Genomic DNA, 19,180 nt, shown 5'->3' with positions numbered 1-19,180 from the left:
AAATTTTAATGTTTTCCTGGCTGATTCCCCTTCCTGTATCTAATTAGATGGTGTCAGCTTTAGGTAGTCATTGTCAAAAGCTGCAAATGCAGCAAAGATGGACCTACCTTTAATCACACCCAACATAGGAAATTATGCTTTATAAAATGGTACAGAGTAATGACTTTATGAAAAAATTACTTTTAATAGAAAGTTTCCTTAATGTTAAAATTTATTCAACTTGCAAATATTAATTCTAATTCCCTTGTAGGATTACAAGGAAATACAGTTTTAGTTTTATTCTAGGTGACATTTAGCCTCATTTTGGGGAGAAATGTGACATTTGTTAAAACAATATTTTTAAATTAAATTTAATATTATATAGTTTATAATATTATATAGTTTTCATGACAGAGTAGAGCCATAGGTAAGAAGCTAAATTTTCCCCTGGTGTGAGAAATATGATATCTGAAGTTAATTTTTTATTATAAAGGCCAATTCCAAAATACATGATCTGTATACATAGCTTTCATGGGGACTTAAGGAGTGATAATTACATCTGTACATATTTAGATATGAAGTTAAGCTATCATGCTTTTGTAAACTTTAATGTAAATAATAATGGTTTTAGCCTTTAGGAAAGTTAGTTTGCATTCGCCTAAACATGAAGAAAAAGAAATCTTATTTAACATTGAAAAAGCTGTATCCTTTATTTTGAATTATTGGACTAAATGTAAGATAAAGATGGAAATATTATAAAGATGGAAATTCCTACAAATGTCTAAAATTGACACTGCTGTCATTCTGAAGTTTGAGTAACCAGAACCCATCTAAAGATTGGTCTGTATTTGCTTTTGGTTTTCTAATCAGTTATTGACCCAAGCCATTTTCAGAGACAATCTCTAATTAAAACTTGAAAGTGACACTATATTTGAACTACTCCTGGCTTATGTTCTTGAACAACAAAGAAAGACAGCTAAAGATTCCTGTGTGAGAAACTAATCAAATGAAAGCTAATGCTTGCAGCTAACAGCTAATGCTGTTAAAAATTAATGATTTTTTAAAATCCAGTGACTTTCTCCATGATACATAGATGACTGTGGTGGCAAAAATAAAAAACAAATCAATTCAAGTTATCTATTTGCAAACTAAAAATGAACATGACTGACTGCAGGACTCATTAAAATTAGATATTAATTCTTCTTGAGGAATATGAGTGAAGGTACTATTCTAGGTGACATTTATCCCCATATGGAAGAGTGTAGGTTTTTAAAATTATTGTAACTGGCGTTTTACACCAAGTTAAATTTCTCAAGTATTTTCATACTATTACCACTTTAAGATCTTTGATAGTGGGATGTCCAGATAAAATCCCCACTGCAATTTTGGATTATAAGTAGTAGAGTAGAAGTACCCTTAGCTTATAAAGCCTAGGAAGAAATTCTGACCTATGTGTATTTTCTATATTGTTTATTTGAACTCAATTTTAAAAAATGCTATCACGCTACTTTCCCCAGTCCTGGCTGGTGTTCTTTTGGGGGAAGCTACAGTGGCCCATTGTTTAAAACAACATACAATCTAGCAAGGCACATGTCAACAAGGCTTTAGGTTAGAGCCAAATCTGGGAAATGTTTTTCAAACAATCTTGTCTCTATCCCTTCAATAAGAGGAGGAACTCTTGAAAGTGTGATGGCGGGGCACCTGGGTGGCTCAGTCAGTTAAGCATCTGACTTCGGCTCAGGTCATGATCTCACTGGTTCCTAAGTTCGAGCTCTGTGCACAGAGCCTAGAGCCTGCTTCAGATTCTGTGTCTCCCTCTCTTTTTGTCTCTCCCCTGCTCACACTCTGTCTCTGTCTCTCAAAAATGAATGTTAAAAAAAATTTAAAAAGTGTGATGGGAAAATTGTCGGGCCCTATAAGGGCCCTACTACTCTCATATTCTGTAAATGAAACGGGTGGGAAGAATTGTGTAGGTGCTAAAGCCTCCGGCGACTTCCTTCACTGAGCTTCCTAACATTAGAGTCCGGCTGCTGCCAACGTCATGGCAGCTGGGACCTGGCCTTTCTAGTGGTAGCCACAAAGAGCCGTTAGGCTTAGCTGATCATCACTGGGTGAGGAGGTGTCAGGATCGCTGTAGATCTGAGTCAGGGCTAAACTCAGGATTTCTTTCTTTTCTTTGTAAAATCGCAGTTCTTGTCCTGCTTTCCTGGCTTCCTCCAGCTCCCTCAGGGCCATCCGGAGCTCTTGAGAGAGAATTCCAGGTGATTCCTTTTCCTTCATGATCCAGTCCAGGGCCATGTGGCTGCGCATCTTTTCATCTAGGGAATACTGGGAATAGTAGGAGATCACTTCCTGGGAGCCAAGAGATAAAGTACAGAGTGTCAGTGAAGAGCAACAAAGGCACCTGTGTTCAGGGCCTTCCAAAACCTCATTTCCTTTGTCCCTGACAGTCCCCATATCCACACTCAATACAGGTTTTACCAACAACAGAACCCCTCTGATGTTTACAGACTGAAGCCAAATCCCATGATATACTTCTTAAAGCAAATGAAGGGCCAAGCTGGTCAGGCAAAGCAGGGTCACTTCAGGCTAAGTCAAAACACACTACCACCAAGAATGACTCAATAATGTTCACAAACAGAACTCTGATCTTGCTAGAAAATGTCTTCCTTTGAAAATGCATTCCTTCACGCATTCCTTCATTTATTCCTTAAACTCTTCCTGCTCAGCATTATCTCCTTCAGCAAGATGGAGAGATGGAAACAGTTATATGGAAGGACTAGGAACGAACTGGATTTGGTCACACCTCCTGCAGAAAGCAGGAGGCTTTGAGTCAGGACAAGACTTAGAAACCAGGAGAGTTCACTTCCTCACAAGAGTCAATTTGTTAGCATAAGGAAGATAGATGACAGTCCAAATGGCCCACAGCAACTATAAAAGAACTTTGAAAGTGTATTGTGGAACATAGGCATTATCATTAGTCGATATAATGGTATCTTCATGTACAGTATCTCTTCTGCAAACAATTAAAACTTGGTCACCACTTGTCAATTCTTATGTGAAAAATTTGCCAATACATTGTAACATAATGTATAGGTTTGATGGATACACTTTAAGAAGATCTTATAGAGTGGATGCTTTGCTTATTTTTATTTTCAAGAACATATGGTATTTATTTATGACCTTAACAAATTAAAAACAACCATGGAAAAGTGTTTATAACCAACCCAGTGAATTTCAAAGGGCTTTTATAAAATCAAAGGAAAAGAAAAAAAAATAGCCAAAGCCATTGTCAGCTACTTATTTCTTTTCCATCTTTGACATTTTGAAAGCCAGACTTTCTAATCAAAGAACAGCTAGAAACTCCTGGGGCTGCAGTGCATGGAAAACTCTTATATCCACCCACATCACTGACTAGTAGAGGCTTTATTCCTTGTACAAATTCCTGTTAGCAAATTCTCAAAAATAAATGGCCATCTTTCAAAGTCTAATGCTACATAAAGGAAGAATAAACCTTGGAAGATAGCAGGTGAAAGCTGTTCAATACACAGGAGAGGGTTTGCCTTTGCCATTTAAAAAAAAAAAAAAGGCGGGGAAGTGTGCCCCTTGGGGACTTTTGGTGGAGGTGAGAAAAATCTTCCTGCTACAATAAGCTTTTCCCACTCTTCAGTGAAGCAGTTCAGAAGTCGTACATTCTCAAATTTCTTTCTGCATCTGAGAGTAGAAGAGAGTGTAAATTCTTTTTTTCAAAAAAATATAAGGTATTGTCAAGTTAGCTAACATACAGTATATACAGTGTGCTCTTGGTTTTGGGGTAGATTCCCATGAGGGGACAAATTCTAAGGTTTGGCAGCTGCATAGAGTAGATTCACCACTTGACTTAGAAATCAAGTCTGTCTTAATGATCCCTCCATTCTGGCATTTAGTACAGGTAGCTAAATCAATCCTATGTCCAGGCAATATTCTCCTTAGTATGCCTAGGTGGTCAGTCCCTGACTTAAATAGACTGTTTTATATTTTTTCCTGTATCTTCTGCTTTTAATAAATAAAGTACCAAATTTAAACAGAAAAATCCAAATAAAGGAAATCTAGGAAGATGACGAGCTTGTCTGCTCATTCTATACGACATAAATCCGTTCTTAATTGGAAAATCTCACCTGTCGGGAACACTTTGTTTCACGAAGGGCTTTTAGGCTTCCATTCCAGTGCAATAGTTGGAAAATGGTCATCAGCTCCTACAGCAGAAATGTGAAAGAAAGTGTGAGAGCTGGGCAGGGCATAACTCTGATCACTGGCTATCTCAGGAAAATAGAATACTCAATATCATCAGAACACTTTGAAACTTTTCAAACACCAGAGTCTCTAAGATTCTCAAGCATTCTTTCTTCCTTCCTCTGCCACATCCATATTTGCACAATAAAATGACTAAGTAGTTGAAAAATATCTTTCAACATTAAAAATACATATGCTCGAACAACTCTACACCCAATAAGTTATCTAAATATACCAGCACATCTCAGAATGATGTGCAGGCAAAGTTATTCATTGTACTGTTGTTGAAATTGCCTGAGGCTGAGAATATCTTAAATGCTCATTTTTAAGGGAATAGTTTTAAAAAGTATGAAACTGAAGGGTAGCAGAATATGCTACCCCAAAATATGAGTTGAGGACATGCCATTTTCAAACATGCCATTTTGGTATATTGATTATTTTAAGCTATAAGTAACTCAAAAACAGCAAATGCAGGGAAGGGCTTTCTCTGAACTCCCCTAATCTGCCTAAAGACACATTCTTCAAAAGGAATTCTGTTGTGATAAATCTCCTCCTGAGGAATTTCATTAACCAGGGAAGATTGACTCTTATTATAGAAAAGGAAACTGGAGGTCCACACCATACACAAACAAACTTTGTCACAAACTATTATACCTCCTCTTTTATCTACTAAGGGCCTATCTTTCTTAAAAATAATTTACTATCCCCTAAAAGGCCTACATCTCCCACCTCCCCTTTCCCTATTAAGATGGTATTTTACCAAACATTCCAAGCCACCTCAGGAAGATACTTATATTTCTCTGAGTATCTCTTATCTATACATGAGGTATATATGTTAATAAATTTCTGTTTTTCTTGTATTAATCTATCTTTGATTACAGGGGTCTCAGCTAAGAACTCAGAAGGGTAGAGGGAAAATTATTTTCCTTCCCTACAGTACATTCATGCTACTGAATACTTTCATTCACAGAGAAAGGGTGAGAAGGACCTCTAGGTTCTACTATAAAGAGTCTTTATGATGTATTAAAAGAAAAGCAAGGTGCACAACATGTATACTATGAGCTGGTATTTCATTAAAATGAATAGAAAACCTCTATACATGTTTGCTTGTAAATGCCTATGAGAATTCTGGCAAGATACAAAAGAACTGGGTAACATAGTTGTCTCTGGGGAGGGAACAGGACTGTCTGGGAGGATGGGGAGGGAGACCTCCTTCTGACATTCTTTGGTACCTATTGAGCTTTGAATCATGTGACAATATTACATATTAAACCATTTAAATTTTAGCCAAAAAGTAAATATAGGTATCATATAATGGACAAACTATAGAAACTATAAAATTCTCCTAGGTTTATAAAGTCAGTCAAGAAAATGCCTAAAAATATGGGTAATAAAGTGGAATTGACCTCAAAACTGATCCACAGTCCCTATATCCAGTGTCTAACAGTGAGCCTGGCATTGAGCTTCTATCAGCATCTTTTCCTTTGATGATATGAAGGGTAAGCTAAACTGTATACAGATACTCAAGATTTTATTTCCTCATATAATTAGACATAGCATCTTCCATTGAATTTGCATTTTTNTTTTTTCTGTTTCGGTCAGAGAGACATCTATTGTGGACTAACAACACAAACCACACACACAGTACAATTAAATTCCTGGTAAATGATGTTAGTTATGAAAACTTAGCATTTAGACTGATGTCCTACTGACCGTTAAAAAAAGCTGATTGCTATTGTCTTTACCTCTGCTTGCTTAGGAAGAAGTTGAAATTATGAAAATGAAGAGACCTAAGACATTCTAAGATTTCAGACATCTTAAAATTATTGCATTTTAGGGGCGCCTGGGTGGCTTAGTCGGTTAAGCGTCCGACTTTCGCTTGGGTCATGATCTCGCGGTTCGTGGGTTCGAGCCCCGTGTCGGGCTCTGTGCTGACTGCCAGCTCAGAGCCTGGAGCCTATTTCAGAGTCTGTGTCTCCCTCTCTCTGACCCTCCCCTGCTCACTCTGTCTCTCTCTCCTAGAAATAAATAAAAATATTAAAAAAAATTATTGTATTTTAAAGCTATAAGATGATCAGAAGAGCAAATATCACCATTCTTATGTCTAAAACTGCCAGTCGAATGTAATGGGGTTTTTTTCCTTCTTTTCAGTTTGGGGTTTTGTCTATATTCTATTATTCGAGTAAGCACTCAAAGAGCCCCCAGAAATTTCAGTAAAAGCAAAACCATGTGTTTCCATTAATTAAAATAGGACATGGATACCAGTGGAATTACTCCTCCTACCCTAAAGAGAGATGCCACTATCTGCCTAGGGCTTTGGGTCCACTGCCCAGGGAAGCTGCCCCACTTATGCCCTCACTTCTCCACTTCTCCCTATCCTGGTCCAGATTTTCACTCTGTCACATCACTCTGATAATTTGGAAAAGTGAGAGTTGGTTTGTTCTGTAGCTAAATCTTATGTAATCTGCTTCTCACCCCTGTGCTTCTCATCAAAGTAACCCCAGTGACTGAAGCTGGTAAATCTGTGCTGTCTTTCTCACTGTACCTTTAAAACTACTCACTGGACACCTGGTAGCCATAAAAATGAAAAGGAACACTCTTTATGTGGTGATAGGAAACAGTCTCTGTGATGTTACAGGAGGGCCACTATTTCCAAATAAGATAGCTCTTTGCATTTCATGTTTTATTTTGCGTTCTATTATATATATCCAGATTTTAAAATAATGCATACCACCTCCACTCCTCCACTTTCCCCCCAACCCAAGTTTAGAATGGTTAAGCTCAGTTTAACCCAGAAAGATATAGTGAGTTTCTTCTGTGACTTTCAATAGCCCTCTTGGTATTGTCCTTGTGGCCCAGTTTGAGAAACAGCCTACAGGGCTCTTAATTCCATCATCTGACAATTTTTGCCTTAGTAACATATTCTTCCTCCAATGTCTTCGAAGCTCTCATTCTTACCTATACACTAACTGCTGTCCCCCTTCCAGATAAACTCCTGTCATTCCACCCAGCAATCCTCCACAATTCTGCCATGAACAGAGCCAGAAACCATACCCATGTCCCTTGGCAACCTACATCTCTCAAAAACTTCCTCACAGAGACTTGACCTGTTTTTGACCGTGGGAGAGCCCTTCTCCTTGCCCCTTCTGGTTTGTCCAAATTTCTGTTCCATCCCCAAGGAGTTTTTGCTGCAGCAGTAGCACAACTGCCTCTTTCTCCATGTTGTTCTTGTTCCTAAAATCCCACAGGGAAGATGACCTTCTTTCTGCCTTCTTACATTAGGCCCCAATCTAGTCATTGCCTTCCTCTGTAGAGTTGCAAATCTTACCATCATTATGTAAAGTATATTGAAATATGTCCACATTCCTCCTGTCCTACTTTTATTTCCCTTCATAAGATCAACTTTACTATCCTCAGATCTTACTGAAGCTGTTTGAGCCCTTCTTTTAACCCCAGGAAATCCTTGTATGCCTCTCATTGATTCCATCAGAAATCCTTGCATTATTGCAGATTGGCAAGGAGAGAGCTGCTATGGTTTTCTGTAAGGATTCACTTCCTAGGTCATCATGATTCCCTGCTGCCTGGTTTTTACGGTTTTGTTTTCTACCCATCAAAGCCTTATCACTTTAAAGGAAATCTGTTTGGCGGACTATCTGCCCTGTTCCTCATTCATGCTTTTGTGCAGTGCTACTTGTTATGCGGCTGCCCTAGAAGCCGGAGAGTCTGGGTAGGCTGACAAGTAAACAAGAAGCTGGCCTATAGGTTGGGTTGGGACTAGGGTGAAGTGAGTGAAACAAGATTTCAGGTGAGTCATGAAAGTTCAGAGTCTTTTATTTAAAATTCTTGTCTGTATTTAAAATTTGGTATTTTGTTATGAATTTTCACATTTATTTTAAGTTTTTAAAACATTGCATTATAGGGGCGCCTGGGTGGCTCAGTTGGTTGAGTATCCAACTCTTGGTTATGGCTCAGGTCATGATCCCAGGGTCGTGGGATCAAGCCTCACATTGGACTCCATGCTGAGCGTGGAGCCTGCTTAAGATTTTCTCTCTGACCTCCTCTGCCCTTCCCCTCTGACTGTGCAGTTGCTCTCTAAAAAAATAATAAAAATAAAATATTGTATTATAATATTGTCTTTATCACTGAATATTTTGACACTCCTTTAAATTTTGTGTCTGAGGTGAATGCCTAACTCTCCTTACCCTAATCTGGTCCCTTCTGGTGAGTCTGTCTCAGGGACAAGGCCGACTTCATGAATTTGTGATCTGTGCAGTCACACAGGACCCCAAGCTTGATTTAAGGCTCCATTGACTTGAAATTCTTAGTAATTTTTTTAAAAAAAAGCCCTGCATTTTTATCTTGTTTGGGCCTCAAGAATTATGTAGCCAGTCCTGATCAGTAAAATAAATTTGAAATCAAATGGAGAATCAAGCCCTGTGTTTTCTTCATCTTCAGGAAAAAGTGCAAATTGCAGCTTTTATTCTTCAGCTTTCCTGGTTTGATTTGTCATTTATTCACTTTAAACCACCACCAGCTGGGCTCTGTCCTCACAGTGCTTCCTGGTGTTGCCTCCTTTAGGAACATTTGCCCTTTCAGCTACTTTGTGGGGAGAAAATGCATGCTGTTTCTCTCTAGAGCTCTGTCTGGGAAACTCGCTTGGTTCTGTGATTCATCAGAAATAAGAAAAACAAACGCTGTAAATGGAGAACTTGAAAAACAGGTGGGCACCATCTCCCCACCCAAGAGAATGGATTTAAGAGGAAATTTGTTTATGGGATGAGGTTTTAAAAGGCGACCTGGAGAATTTAGCAAAGATGTAAATAAACAACTCGTCCTTGGACTGCATTAGGCTTCAGAGTAAATATATTAACCAGCTTCAGTCAAAGTCTGCCTCAAATCTGACCTTGACAAGACCCAGTGGCTAGTGCTGTCGCCATCCCTCCCCCCAAACATCAGGCAGTTTTCTGTATGGCAAGGCTACCCAGCTTCCCTCCCACGAAGTGAACGTAAGCAGAAGCCTATCACGTTTCCTCTGAGTGCTGCCTCCTTGACAGCCCCCCTGGAAAGCCTGCAGGCAGTCAGGAGACACCAGCCTTGTTTTTATATGGTATAGTCATCCATAGCTTAGATACAGACATACATCTATTACCCACCAGGGGTACTGAATTGCTGTGTCAGCTACAAACATCCCAGGTCTGTGGTCAATTCCCATTATGTGCAGAAACAAGCTGATGCATTTAACCCAGGCCACCAAGGAATGTGCTGGGACCCAGCAGGCAACCTAGAACTGGCGGAAGGAAAAGGGATGTGTTCCATGGCCCTCCTCCTGGGTTGCCAGCATCCCTACTGGGGGAGTGAGTTTGGATTTTTCTTGCCCTCACATCTTCCTCTTCCTTTCTCCCCCATCCTGTGCCCAGCTTCTGTTCTGAGAATTTATGAACCATTTCCACAGTTTGAGTCGTTATTATTTCACATATTTAAATACCTTACTACATAGACCACACAGAAAACATACAGCCCATTGCAAGGTATATTAAAGTATTACTAAATGGTGGTTGACAGCCTTTCACAGTACTTGAACAAAATTTTGAGAATTTTTTAAAATCCTGCCTTCCCCATCTTTGGCAGACTAACCTAACTGCACTCAAAAATCATTCTTAATTTTCTGAAAATAGCTACCAAATCACATACAAGCTATTATGTACTGGGGCAGGCAGCATTCGTTTTATAATAAAAGAAGTGCAATTTTCTTTGGTTGGAGTTGAGAGGGGAGGAATTGAAATAAATGAGGTTCATCTTAGATGCTTTATAAATGTTATGTGCATTCCACAAAAATCCTACACAATGGGCATATGATTCTTATTTTATAGATGAGAAAACTGAGTCTCAAAATAGATAAATGCCCAGGTGGGAGGTGGTAGAGTAGGTTTACACAGTTTGTTCAGTTTTGAAAAATCGGTATTCTTTCTCTTGTGTTATACTCCTTCCTTTGATTTTGTTCTCTTTGACTTTAGATTATATATGGGGGAAAAGCATGGACTGTTTACAGTTCCGCCCTTTTATTCTACATCAAGAGCCCTGAAACATTTAGTGCAGGGAGGTTTCTTTTCCTCATTTGAAACCTTTAGGTTAGACAAAGTTGCCAAGGCAACCCATCTGGCAGCCTTTGGCATTTCAAGTAAAGTAGTCTTTCTTCAGAAGTATATATATTAACAGTTGTCAATCTTCATTGAATATTTACTATATGCCAGGAACTGTACTAAACTCAATATTGTCCCATCCAAAGCTCACCATGACACTGTGAGGTAGTGCCAGTACTATTAGTCTCCCTAATTTACATACAATGAGGAAACAGATTTAGAGGTGAGAACAGAGCCAAGCTAAATTGGACCAGCCCACTTCAGAGTCTGGGCTCAGAATCACTGAGCTGATGCATGCCCCTGTCTATCCCAGAGGCTGTGCTGTAGGGATACCTAATCCTCTTCAAAACCAACACAATGAACATCAAAGGTCAGTGAGACCACTGCCACTTAAAAAGAAAATCTTGGTGGTAGTTGGTTAAGTGTCTGACTACGGTTCAGGTCATGATCTCACAGTTTGTGGGTTCAAGCCCCACATCAGGCTCTGTGCTGACAGTGCAAAGCTGTCCTCAGATCTTCTGCCTCTCCCTCTGCCCCTCCCCCACTCATGAGCACTTTCTCTCAAAAATAAAGAACATTAAAGAAAAAAACCCTGGATGACCGAATGGAGAGAGTAATTCTGAAAGCAAACAAAGGACTAATGAGGGAAAGTACTGATTTTTAAAAATGGGCAGGAAGGACATATCCACCTGCAAAGTGGCTATGCCTTTACAGTCCAGAAAATAGTTGAAAGGTATTCGAAAGCCGTGGTTTCAAGGCTCAGGTGTAACAACACCACTGTAAATGACACCATGATGAACATTTGGGTCCATAAAACATTATAACTTTGCTTCTTGCAATCTAACAATAGAAATACTGGGGGTATAGTCTCTTCATTATAACATTCTGTATTGATTTCTACTAGCATTGCATAAATATGGATATTCAATGTTCAAGTTTAGATTTTTTAGAGGGCACACATTTCATGCCCAATCACTGCTGAATTTTCATCTGCACAGCCCAATAAAAGATAACAGTTGGGGGTGTGAGCTCAGAAATCAGACCCTGTGGGTCTCCTTGCTCTGCATTTGACTGAATATGGCCCATTTACTTCCCTGATGACATGGGGATAATAAGTATTCATATATTTATTGTGAGTGTTTCATTATGCTATTTGTTAAAAATGCTCAGCGCAGTAAGCACAGTGTCAGACAAAGTAAGCATCCAACAAGTGTCAGTGAGTATTATTCTTACTGTTAATGTTATTAAGGTAGTTACTTAATTTGCAAATAATAGGTCATAGAGTTCTTCAGCTCTATTATTCTTCGTCAGCAGTGGATGAAACAGAGTTACAGCTTGCTAAATGTTTTTATTTAGTTAACAATGGGTGGTGGGAGATCTTGTTTAATGGAAATACCAGAAAGGCGGGGGGGGAGCATTGTTCAATATACTGTGGGCAACTTCATCTAGGACTTCTGAAAATTAAGAACCAAATGGTCACAACCAACACTTCAAAGTGCTCAATTTGGCTTAAAAGGAACTTTGTACTGAAAAGCTGGTGAATTGTTACAAGGTCTTAAAGTGGTTGCGTTCCCCAGCTGTTCCCTAGGCCTCAATCCTTTACTTCCCTTTAAGAAAGCAAAGACTGCTTTGTTTGCTTGTTTGTTTTAGCCTACTGAGGTGTGGCTAAGCTGGAGCTACGATGCTGAATTCTAAGAGGGTTAAGTGAAAAGGCCCAAAACAAAACAAAACAAAACAAAAATACTAGATTATTGGAACAAGAGATGTAAGAGTAACATTCTCCAGGGTTTCTGGATTGTGTGGCAAAGTAAAACGTATAGCAGGAAGTCAGGTACCTGAAATTCCAGCATGGTCTTCCCCATGTTTGACTCCAGCATGTAGTGGTAGGCTCCAATGCTGGTGCTGGGGTCGTCTGCATCATCCAAAGTGCCCTTGGGAGGAAAGCAGCAAGGAAAATATTAGGATTTTCCCTCCTCTTCTTTCGGTGTTCATGAATTAATGCTGTGGCCCTACAGTGAAACTTCTACTGTCCTGACCCTTCAGGTGTACTTTCTACCACCAAGTCTCCTGCTGATTTGGGATAAAATTCTTAATCTCAGCATGACTCAGAGTAAAGAGGAGGATTTCGTAATCAATATGAATCTAGCTTTTGATTAGAATATTAACTAATTATATACTTGCTAAAAGAATAATTTTCCCAAAGCAGAAATTTCTATATCTTTGCACAAGATCTTTCCTGTTGATAGTGGTTATGTTTGAGTAGGTACCCTCTGAGGCCTTCATCTGTTATGTGAAACTTTGGAATGCTGACCCTGTTCTGATTTGATGGCAACCAGGCAAGATTACATAACAGAGGGCAAGAATTCTCTGGTTGTATGGACCATTCATATTTAACTGCTACGATTCTTAATGGGAGTTTTTATAATCCGTTGCTGTTTGACCTGGAGACATGGATCTTGGTGTATATTTTTTTTCACTTCTGGACTGTTTAATATTTAGGAAACAAGGTGGGTGGGTGATGAGTAGAAATGAAATTTCCCTCCAATTTGGTTCGGGGTAATGACAGTAAAAAAAAAACCTAACACACACACACAAAAAACTCTAATTGGGGCACGCATCCCCTCTAGTATCCAGGACCTTAGGTTTCTGGGAAAGTGGGCAATGCCTTTCTGAGACTGAACAAACAACTGCCAGCATCAGATAGTAGCAAATTTATAGCTTTTGAATGCAATAACATTAACATGCTGCTGCTGAAATATTTATGTTGGCTTTTTAAATATCCCAGAGGAAATCCATTCAGAGCCTGCAAACCTTATATATTCTCTTTCCTGAGAAATTTCCATGAAAAAAATGATAAATTACATTTACACTGAGGGCCCCTCCCTGCTCCTGAGTAAATTCCACACATATAAATCAGGCATCATTTTCCTAACTCTCTTCCTCAAAGGCACTTGAATTTTACAGGGCAAGAAAATAAAGGCTTCCTTTCATCCTGACAGCAGATACAGAACAGAGCTCCCTGATGTCTTCCTGCCGGGTCAACCACTCTCTGTCCCTTGCCCCCTCTCTTATCTCTCTTGGGGGTGACAGGAGCATTTACAAGGGGCAAAGGAACAAAAAGTTCACTGCTAGTGTGATAATGTGTCCTTCATTTTCAGCACCTTCTCCAAAATGACAGAACCTTTATAATCAGATTAAGGTAATCAGAGAATGTAAATCTCAGATGGGGTTTATCCATGCTAAAGGCAAAAGCAGGAGGTGGCTAATTCCCTCAGTAATGCCAAGTTCCTGTCTTTGGAGGACACACATGGAGATGCTTGCCACAGTAGGAAACCAAGTCTCCATCCATTGTTCGTAGGCAACAAGGATCAGAAGCTCCAAATCACCAAGGGGCAAAACATCTACTCCTGGGTTGCTAAGAAAATATTCTATCTAAATTTCTAAGACAGAGCTTTTGTTCCTAAAGCATCTTGAATTAATTATGTCCATTTTAGAAATTTTCTCTGTAAAAAATTTTCAGCTCTCTGAAAGAAGTAATTCCTATTAAGCATGATAATTCTAAAATCTAACAAATATCGGGCATATGGCTTTTCCATATGTAAGCAGTCAGTCTTTCCTTAAAGATACAGATTGCCAGATCCCTACCCAGACTGGGGAATGGGTACTTTTAATAAGCACTTAGGATAATTTTTATCATTAGTCAAGTTTGGGGAAAAAATGAGCTAGCTTATCTCTAGATTAAAGCAGTATTCAGTCGCATGCATTCCCAGACCCTAAAAGAATCAATGCTTTTCAAACAGCAAACATTTAAATAAACAAATCAGGATGGATCAAATTATCTACTTTGATTTAAAGTTTGATTAATGGTGATCCAGGGTGGCTAAAAACTTCTGTGATGTGGCATAAGAAGCCAGTTCCAATTTCTTGATTTCTAGTCCATGTGTTTGTTTTGTTAAAAATCAGTAAAACTTAAACTTGCACATTTTTTTTTAAGTAAACTCTGTGTCCAGTGTGGGACCTCAACTCACAACTGAGCCAGCCAGGCTCCCCAAGCTCTTTTTAAAAAAGTTCCTGTATAAGGAACTTCCCAAGTTCTTTAAAAAAAAAAAGTTCCCCAAGTTCCTGCAGAGTTCTTAAAGAATTTGCTCATTTGAGTACTTCCCAAGATGGAAATGCCTCAGTGTTGCAGTGCAGCCAGCTCTCTACATCAGTGGGTACTCACACTGGTGGAGGCGACTGCCTCCTGCACACTCTCCATAATGAATTCCTTAGTGATCCTTCGAGAGGGCAGCTCATTGAAGAGGGAGTTGATGAGGGCCACTTTAGCAGCATCCCGTCTGGCCTCAGCTCTACTTAGGCAGCACTTAAGAAGGAAAGAGAAAAGGAGTCATTACAGGATTCAGCATCTCACCATTTTTGTGTGTGTGTCTCTCTCTCAGTGGATCTCTGGACATTCCCATTCATACACTTACTCTCTGTACTTATTCTTTCTTACCCATTGTTAATAATCCCCTGAAGATCATGAGATTATCTTTCTCCCCTAGAGTCCATGCTAATGTCTTGGTTGGTCTTCCATTGATTTTTGTCTTATTTTACCATCATTAAATGTCTACTCTGCACTAGAGGCTTTGCATACTGTTAATAAAAAATAATAAAAGTAATAACGGCTACTACTGTGTACTTGGTGATTACATTCGTTTTCAGGGTCTTCCTTAAATCCTTATTTCAGAGAAAAAAATGTAAGGAAAGAAGGGAAATTATATATATATATATATTTTTTTTTTTTTGAGAGAGAGAGACAGAGAGACAGAGTGTGTGAGGAGGGGAGGGGCAGAGAGAGAGAGAGGGAGACACAGAATCCAAAGCAGGCTCCAGGATCTGAGATGTCAGCACAGAGCCAGACATGGGGCTCAAACCCATGGACCATGAGATCATGACCTGAGCTGAAGTTGGACACTTAACCAACAAAGCCATCCAGGCACCCTGGAGATATTTTTAACAGAATAATTAAGGACACAGTTTCTGGAGTTAGACTGCTTAGATTCAGATTCCAGCTATGGTACTTATTTGCTAAAAGACTATAGGCAAGTTAGCCTTTTCTGTGCCTCGATTTCCTCCTCTGTAAATGGGAATAATAGTAATTCATATGTCATCAGGTTGAAGATAGGCACACTTAGTTAATATAGATAAAACTCTGAGAATACCTGGTACATGGGACTATCTCAGTCTCATTTATATGTGCTTCCATGTCCAGGTTAGGATAAGCAAGCTGATGTCAAAATCGATTGTTTTTCTTTTCCACCATTTATCCCCCACTTTCCTTCTAATAATGATTCTCTAATTTTCTTGAGGTCCATCCTTTCCACCTTGCTCACAGTCCGTGTAGTTGTAGTTTAGGTGAGACATGCCCTGTTTGGCCTTTCTGAAGTTAGGAATCTTAGGCAAACTATGATTAGTGACTCATAAAAAAAAAAAAAAAAAATCCTCCTAAAAGTAATATTGCTCTCCATTCTCCTAACCTTGCTTTCCTGTGGCTCACATGAGTCACTCAATGTATCTTGATTCTTTTCTATCCTGTCTCTTTTGTTGTCAGCTACAACTCCTCTTATTCAAATTCTGGCTTAGCATGGACCCTGGGGGGCCAGGTAGAGGGATGAAGCCCTGTGAGAATTGCACTGTCCTTGGAGCCCACTCCTACTGGAGGGTGAAATGCCATTTCTCCTACAGGTTCCTATGAACTGTCAAGGGTCAGAGAACCTCCTTCAAAACTCCTGGTTGGAAACACACCCCGGAAAAGAGAAGCCCAGAATCGGGTCCTGGTCAACAAGGTGGCCAGGCACCTCTGGGTCTGCTACTTAGTGATCATGAGACCCAGGCTTCCTGAACTTTGGGACTTATTTTCTCACTGGACAAATGAGGGGGGCCAGGCACTCTGGTGTCCAAGGCTTCTACTGCCTAAAATGCTTGATTCTCAGAATCAGTAGTGTCTGGTGACTGATGTGAAAGAACAGGAAAAATATCAAAGATCCCACTTTATTTTGTAGGTTGTAGCCTCAAGGATTCACTAATTCCACAGGGAAAAAGCTAACCACATCCACCCCGGTTTGCTTTCCACAACCCCCTCACTTTGCTTTCCATACATCCCAGCCTCTACCTCATCTTCCCTGCACTCGCTATGCTTGCACTGACTGAAGAACACTTCAAACTCATGCTCTTGTCTCCTCCAGAGGCTAGCCTTTCCTCTCCATCTCCACAAACTCAGTATGAATCCTTTGAGGTCAGGCCCTGGCCCTCTGTGATTTTCCCACTTCAACCTCCCTCTTTGGGCAGTTGTGATGACTATTGTAATGATCCCATACTTGGCTACGGACCACTTCTCCGTGCCTCCCTCCTAGCCTCCAGGCCTGGGAAGGCAGCTGGTATACTTCTTGAGCATCCTCCAAAGTGCCTGCTCACAGGGTCAGCACTTAGAAGTGCTCCACATGGCTAGGGTCAAGGTGAAGTAATGACAAGACTTCTGAAATAGGAACATGACCCCAGGGAGGATGGAAAAAAATGTGCAGGAGCCTTAAAAAACAGCAACTATATGCAGCTATTTTAGTTTACAACACAGAATTCTAATATCTCCTTTTAAATAAAGAATGGTACTGGGGTGCCTGGGTGGCTCAGTTGTTGAGCATCTGTCTCTTAAAAAAAATTTTTTTTAATGTTTATTTATTTTTGAGAGATATAGAAAGACAGAACGTGAGCAGGGGAGGAGCAGAGAGCGAGGGAGACACAGAATCCTAAGTAGGGTCCAGACTCTGTGCTGTCAGCACAGAGCCCGACATGGCACTCAAACCCATGAACCGAGAGATCATGACCTGAGCCGAAGTCGGACACTTAATTGACTGAGCCACCCAGGAGCCCCTGAGCAACGGTCTCTTGATTTCAGGTCAGGTTATTATCTCACAGTTTGGTTTGTGAGATCGAGTCCTGCATTTTAGGCTCTATACTGACAGTGTGGAGCCTGCTTGGGAGTCTCTCTTTCTCTCTTTCTCTGTCCCTCCACTGCTCTCTCTTCTCGGCCTCTCTCTTTTCCTCAAAATAAAAAAAAAAAAAAAAAAAGAATGGTGCTGAAGTTGTAAAATATATATGAAAGTGGTTCTAGTTTTTTCTCCTTAGAGTTGAGTGACAAGCAAGAAGGCTTTGGAATAGCTTCAAGCAGCAAAAGCCATTCAAGATTTAGCTCTCTCCTGAGGCATAGGCTACCTGTATTCAATTAGGGGGATCTGGACAGATAGGTTGATTTTGTCTTATGGACTTGGCTGGGAATTTATGGAACATTGAGTTCTACGTCAGAAGGCTTTCACTGAAGCTCAGGTGCTACCTCTTCCAGGAAGTTTTCCCTGACCACTCCAAGGTGAGGGTGGATCACTGTTCATGAGAGGCATTCACTACACTGCCATGTAATTATCTGCCAGTGCTCTGCGCCATGACTCTAGGCTCTGAGCATCCTAAAGGCAAAGTCAGTGACTAAGTCATCTTTATGTCTCTGGTCTTGAAATATAGTTTGTTGAATGAATAACTGAATACAGCCTAGAAAATTCAACGAGTCTTTTTTTTTAATTATTTAAAATGTTTTATTTATTTTTGAGAGACAGAAAGAGAGCATGAGTGGGCAAGGGCCAGAGAGAGGGGGAGACACAGAATCTGAAGCAGGCTCCAGGCTCTGAGCTGTCAGCACAGAGCCTGATGCAGGGCTCTAACTCACAAACCCACGAACCGCAAGATCATGACCTTAACCGACTGAGCCACCCAGGCACCCCGAAAATTCAGTGTCTTTAAGGCACCTGAGAAAATGCTTAAGAAATCCTCATAAAGAAGAGAATTTAATATACGTACTTATTATTTTAAAAATCCCATTTCAATATACCCTGTATGATATGTATTAACACAGTAATATAAAAATATATTAATATGTGAATTTCAGAGGGATAATTGGCCATTAGTTCAGGCATGCTAAGATTATCATTTTTGCTTGAGTGTAAAATGTTTATTATTCTTTGTAAAATCAGTTTCCCATCAGAAAGCAAAGTTTTTGCAAATATTACCTGACATCTGTAGGAGTATCCCATTTTAAAAGGTATTTTCTTTACAAAATCTATAATAGAGCCATTGGGGTTTTAGACTTTAGAGAATTAGATTCAGATCTGGGCAATCTTAAGAAACTTTATATAACTTTTTATCTAAATAATAGCAATTTAAACTGTCTTTCATAGAGAGAGACCTAGTAAACACTACTTAGATAAAAGAAGGTATCTATTTTAAATAAGACCAGCTAAGTAGTAGATCAAAGGCGCCACATACATTTACAACCAAATGGCACTGCTTCTGAGATCAAAGTGCTGCTGGGCTGAGAGAACAGAAGAGCCTTTTTCCAGAAAGCATGAAAAAGGACTATGGAGACTTCACCAATATCAAGATTTTAAAGCAGACACATGTCTTTACTTATTTACTGTTTCAATGTACAGAATCTTTGGTTAAAATGGGGAAGAAAGTGTACCAATTAATAAGTACATAAAATAAAATAAATTCTGAATCATCAAAAGGCTTTCTTGCTATTGTTCTTCGCATTTCTAAAAGGCAAGTACTTCAAAATGTCTATAATGTTAACCAGGCGCTTTCTTCTAAAATTTAGAGCTACAAATCCAAGCCAGTAAAGGCTATATATTTTTCTTTAGGGATATTTAAATGAGATCTCTCAAACCATAAGGGCCTGCACTTGGGCAAGAAATGTAGCCAAAAGC

The 19,180-nt window shown here is 39.6% G+C and overlaps 1 protein-coding gene across 1 annotated transcript in view; it reads right to left on the bottom strand.

Moving 5' to 3' along the window:
• Window positions 1-407: 407 nt before the first annotated feature.
• Window positions 408-19,180, bottom strand: part of LIX1 (limb and CNS expressed 1) — a 49,789-nt gene continuing 31,016 nt past the window's right edge. The window contains exons 3-6 of the mRNA XM_077765210.1: window positions 14,614-14,754; window positions 12,227-12,322; window positions 4,137-4,214; window positions 408-2,331 (exon numbers count right to left, since the gene is read on the bottom strand). Coding sequence (XP_077621336.1) covers window positions 2,044-2,331; window positions 4,137-4,214; window positions 12,227-12,322; window positions 14,614-14,754 — 603 coding nt within the window. The 3' untranslated portion in view covers window positions 408-2,043. The remainder of the gene's footprint in view (window positions 2,332-4,136; window positions 4,215-12,226; window positions 12,323-14,613; window positions 14,755-19,180) is intronic.

Source organism: Crocuta crocuta, unplaced genomic scaffold (genome assembly GCF_008692635.1).
Source record: "Crocuta crocuta isolate KB4526 unplaced genomic scaffold, BGI_CrCroc_1.0 scaffold645, whole genome shotgun sequence".
Taxonomy (NCBI): Eukaryota; Metazoa; Chordata; class Mammalia; order Carnivora; family Hyaenidae; genus Crocuta; species Crocuta crocuta.
This window is presented reverse-complemented; position numbering and strand designations above follow the sequence as displayed.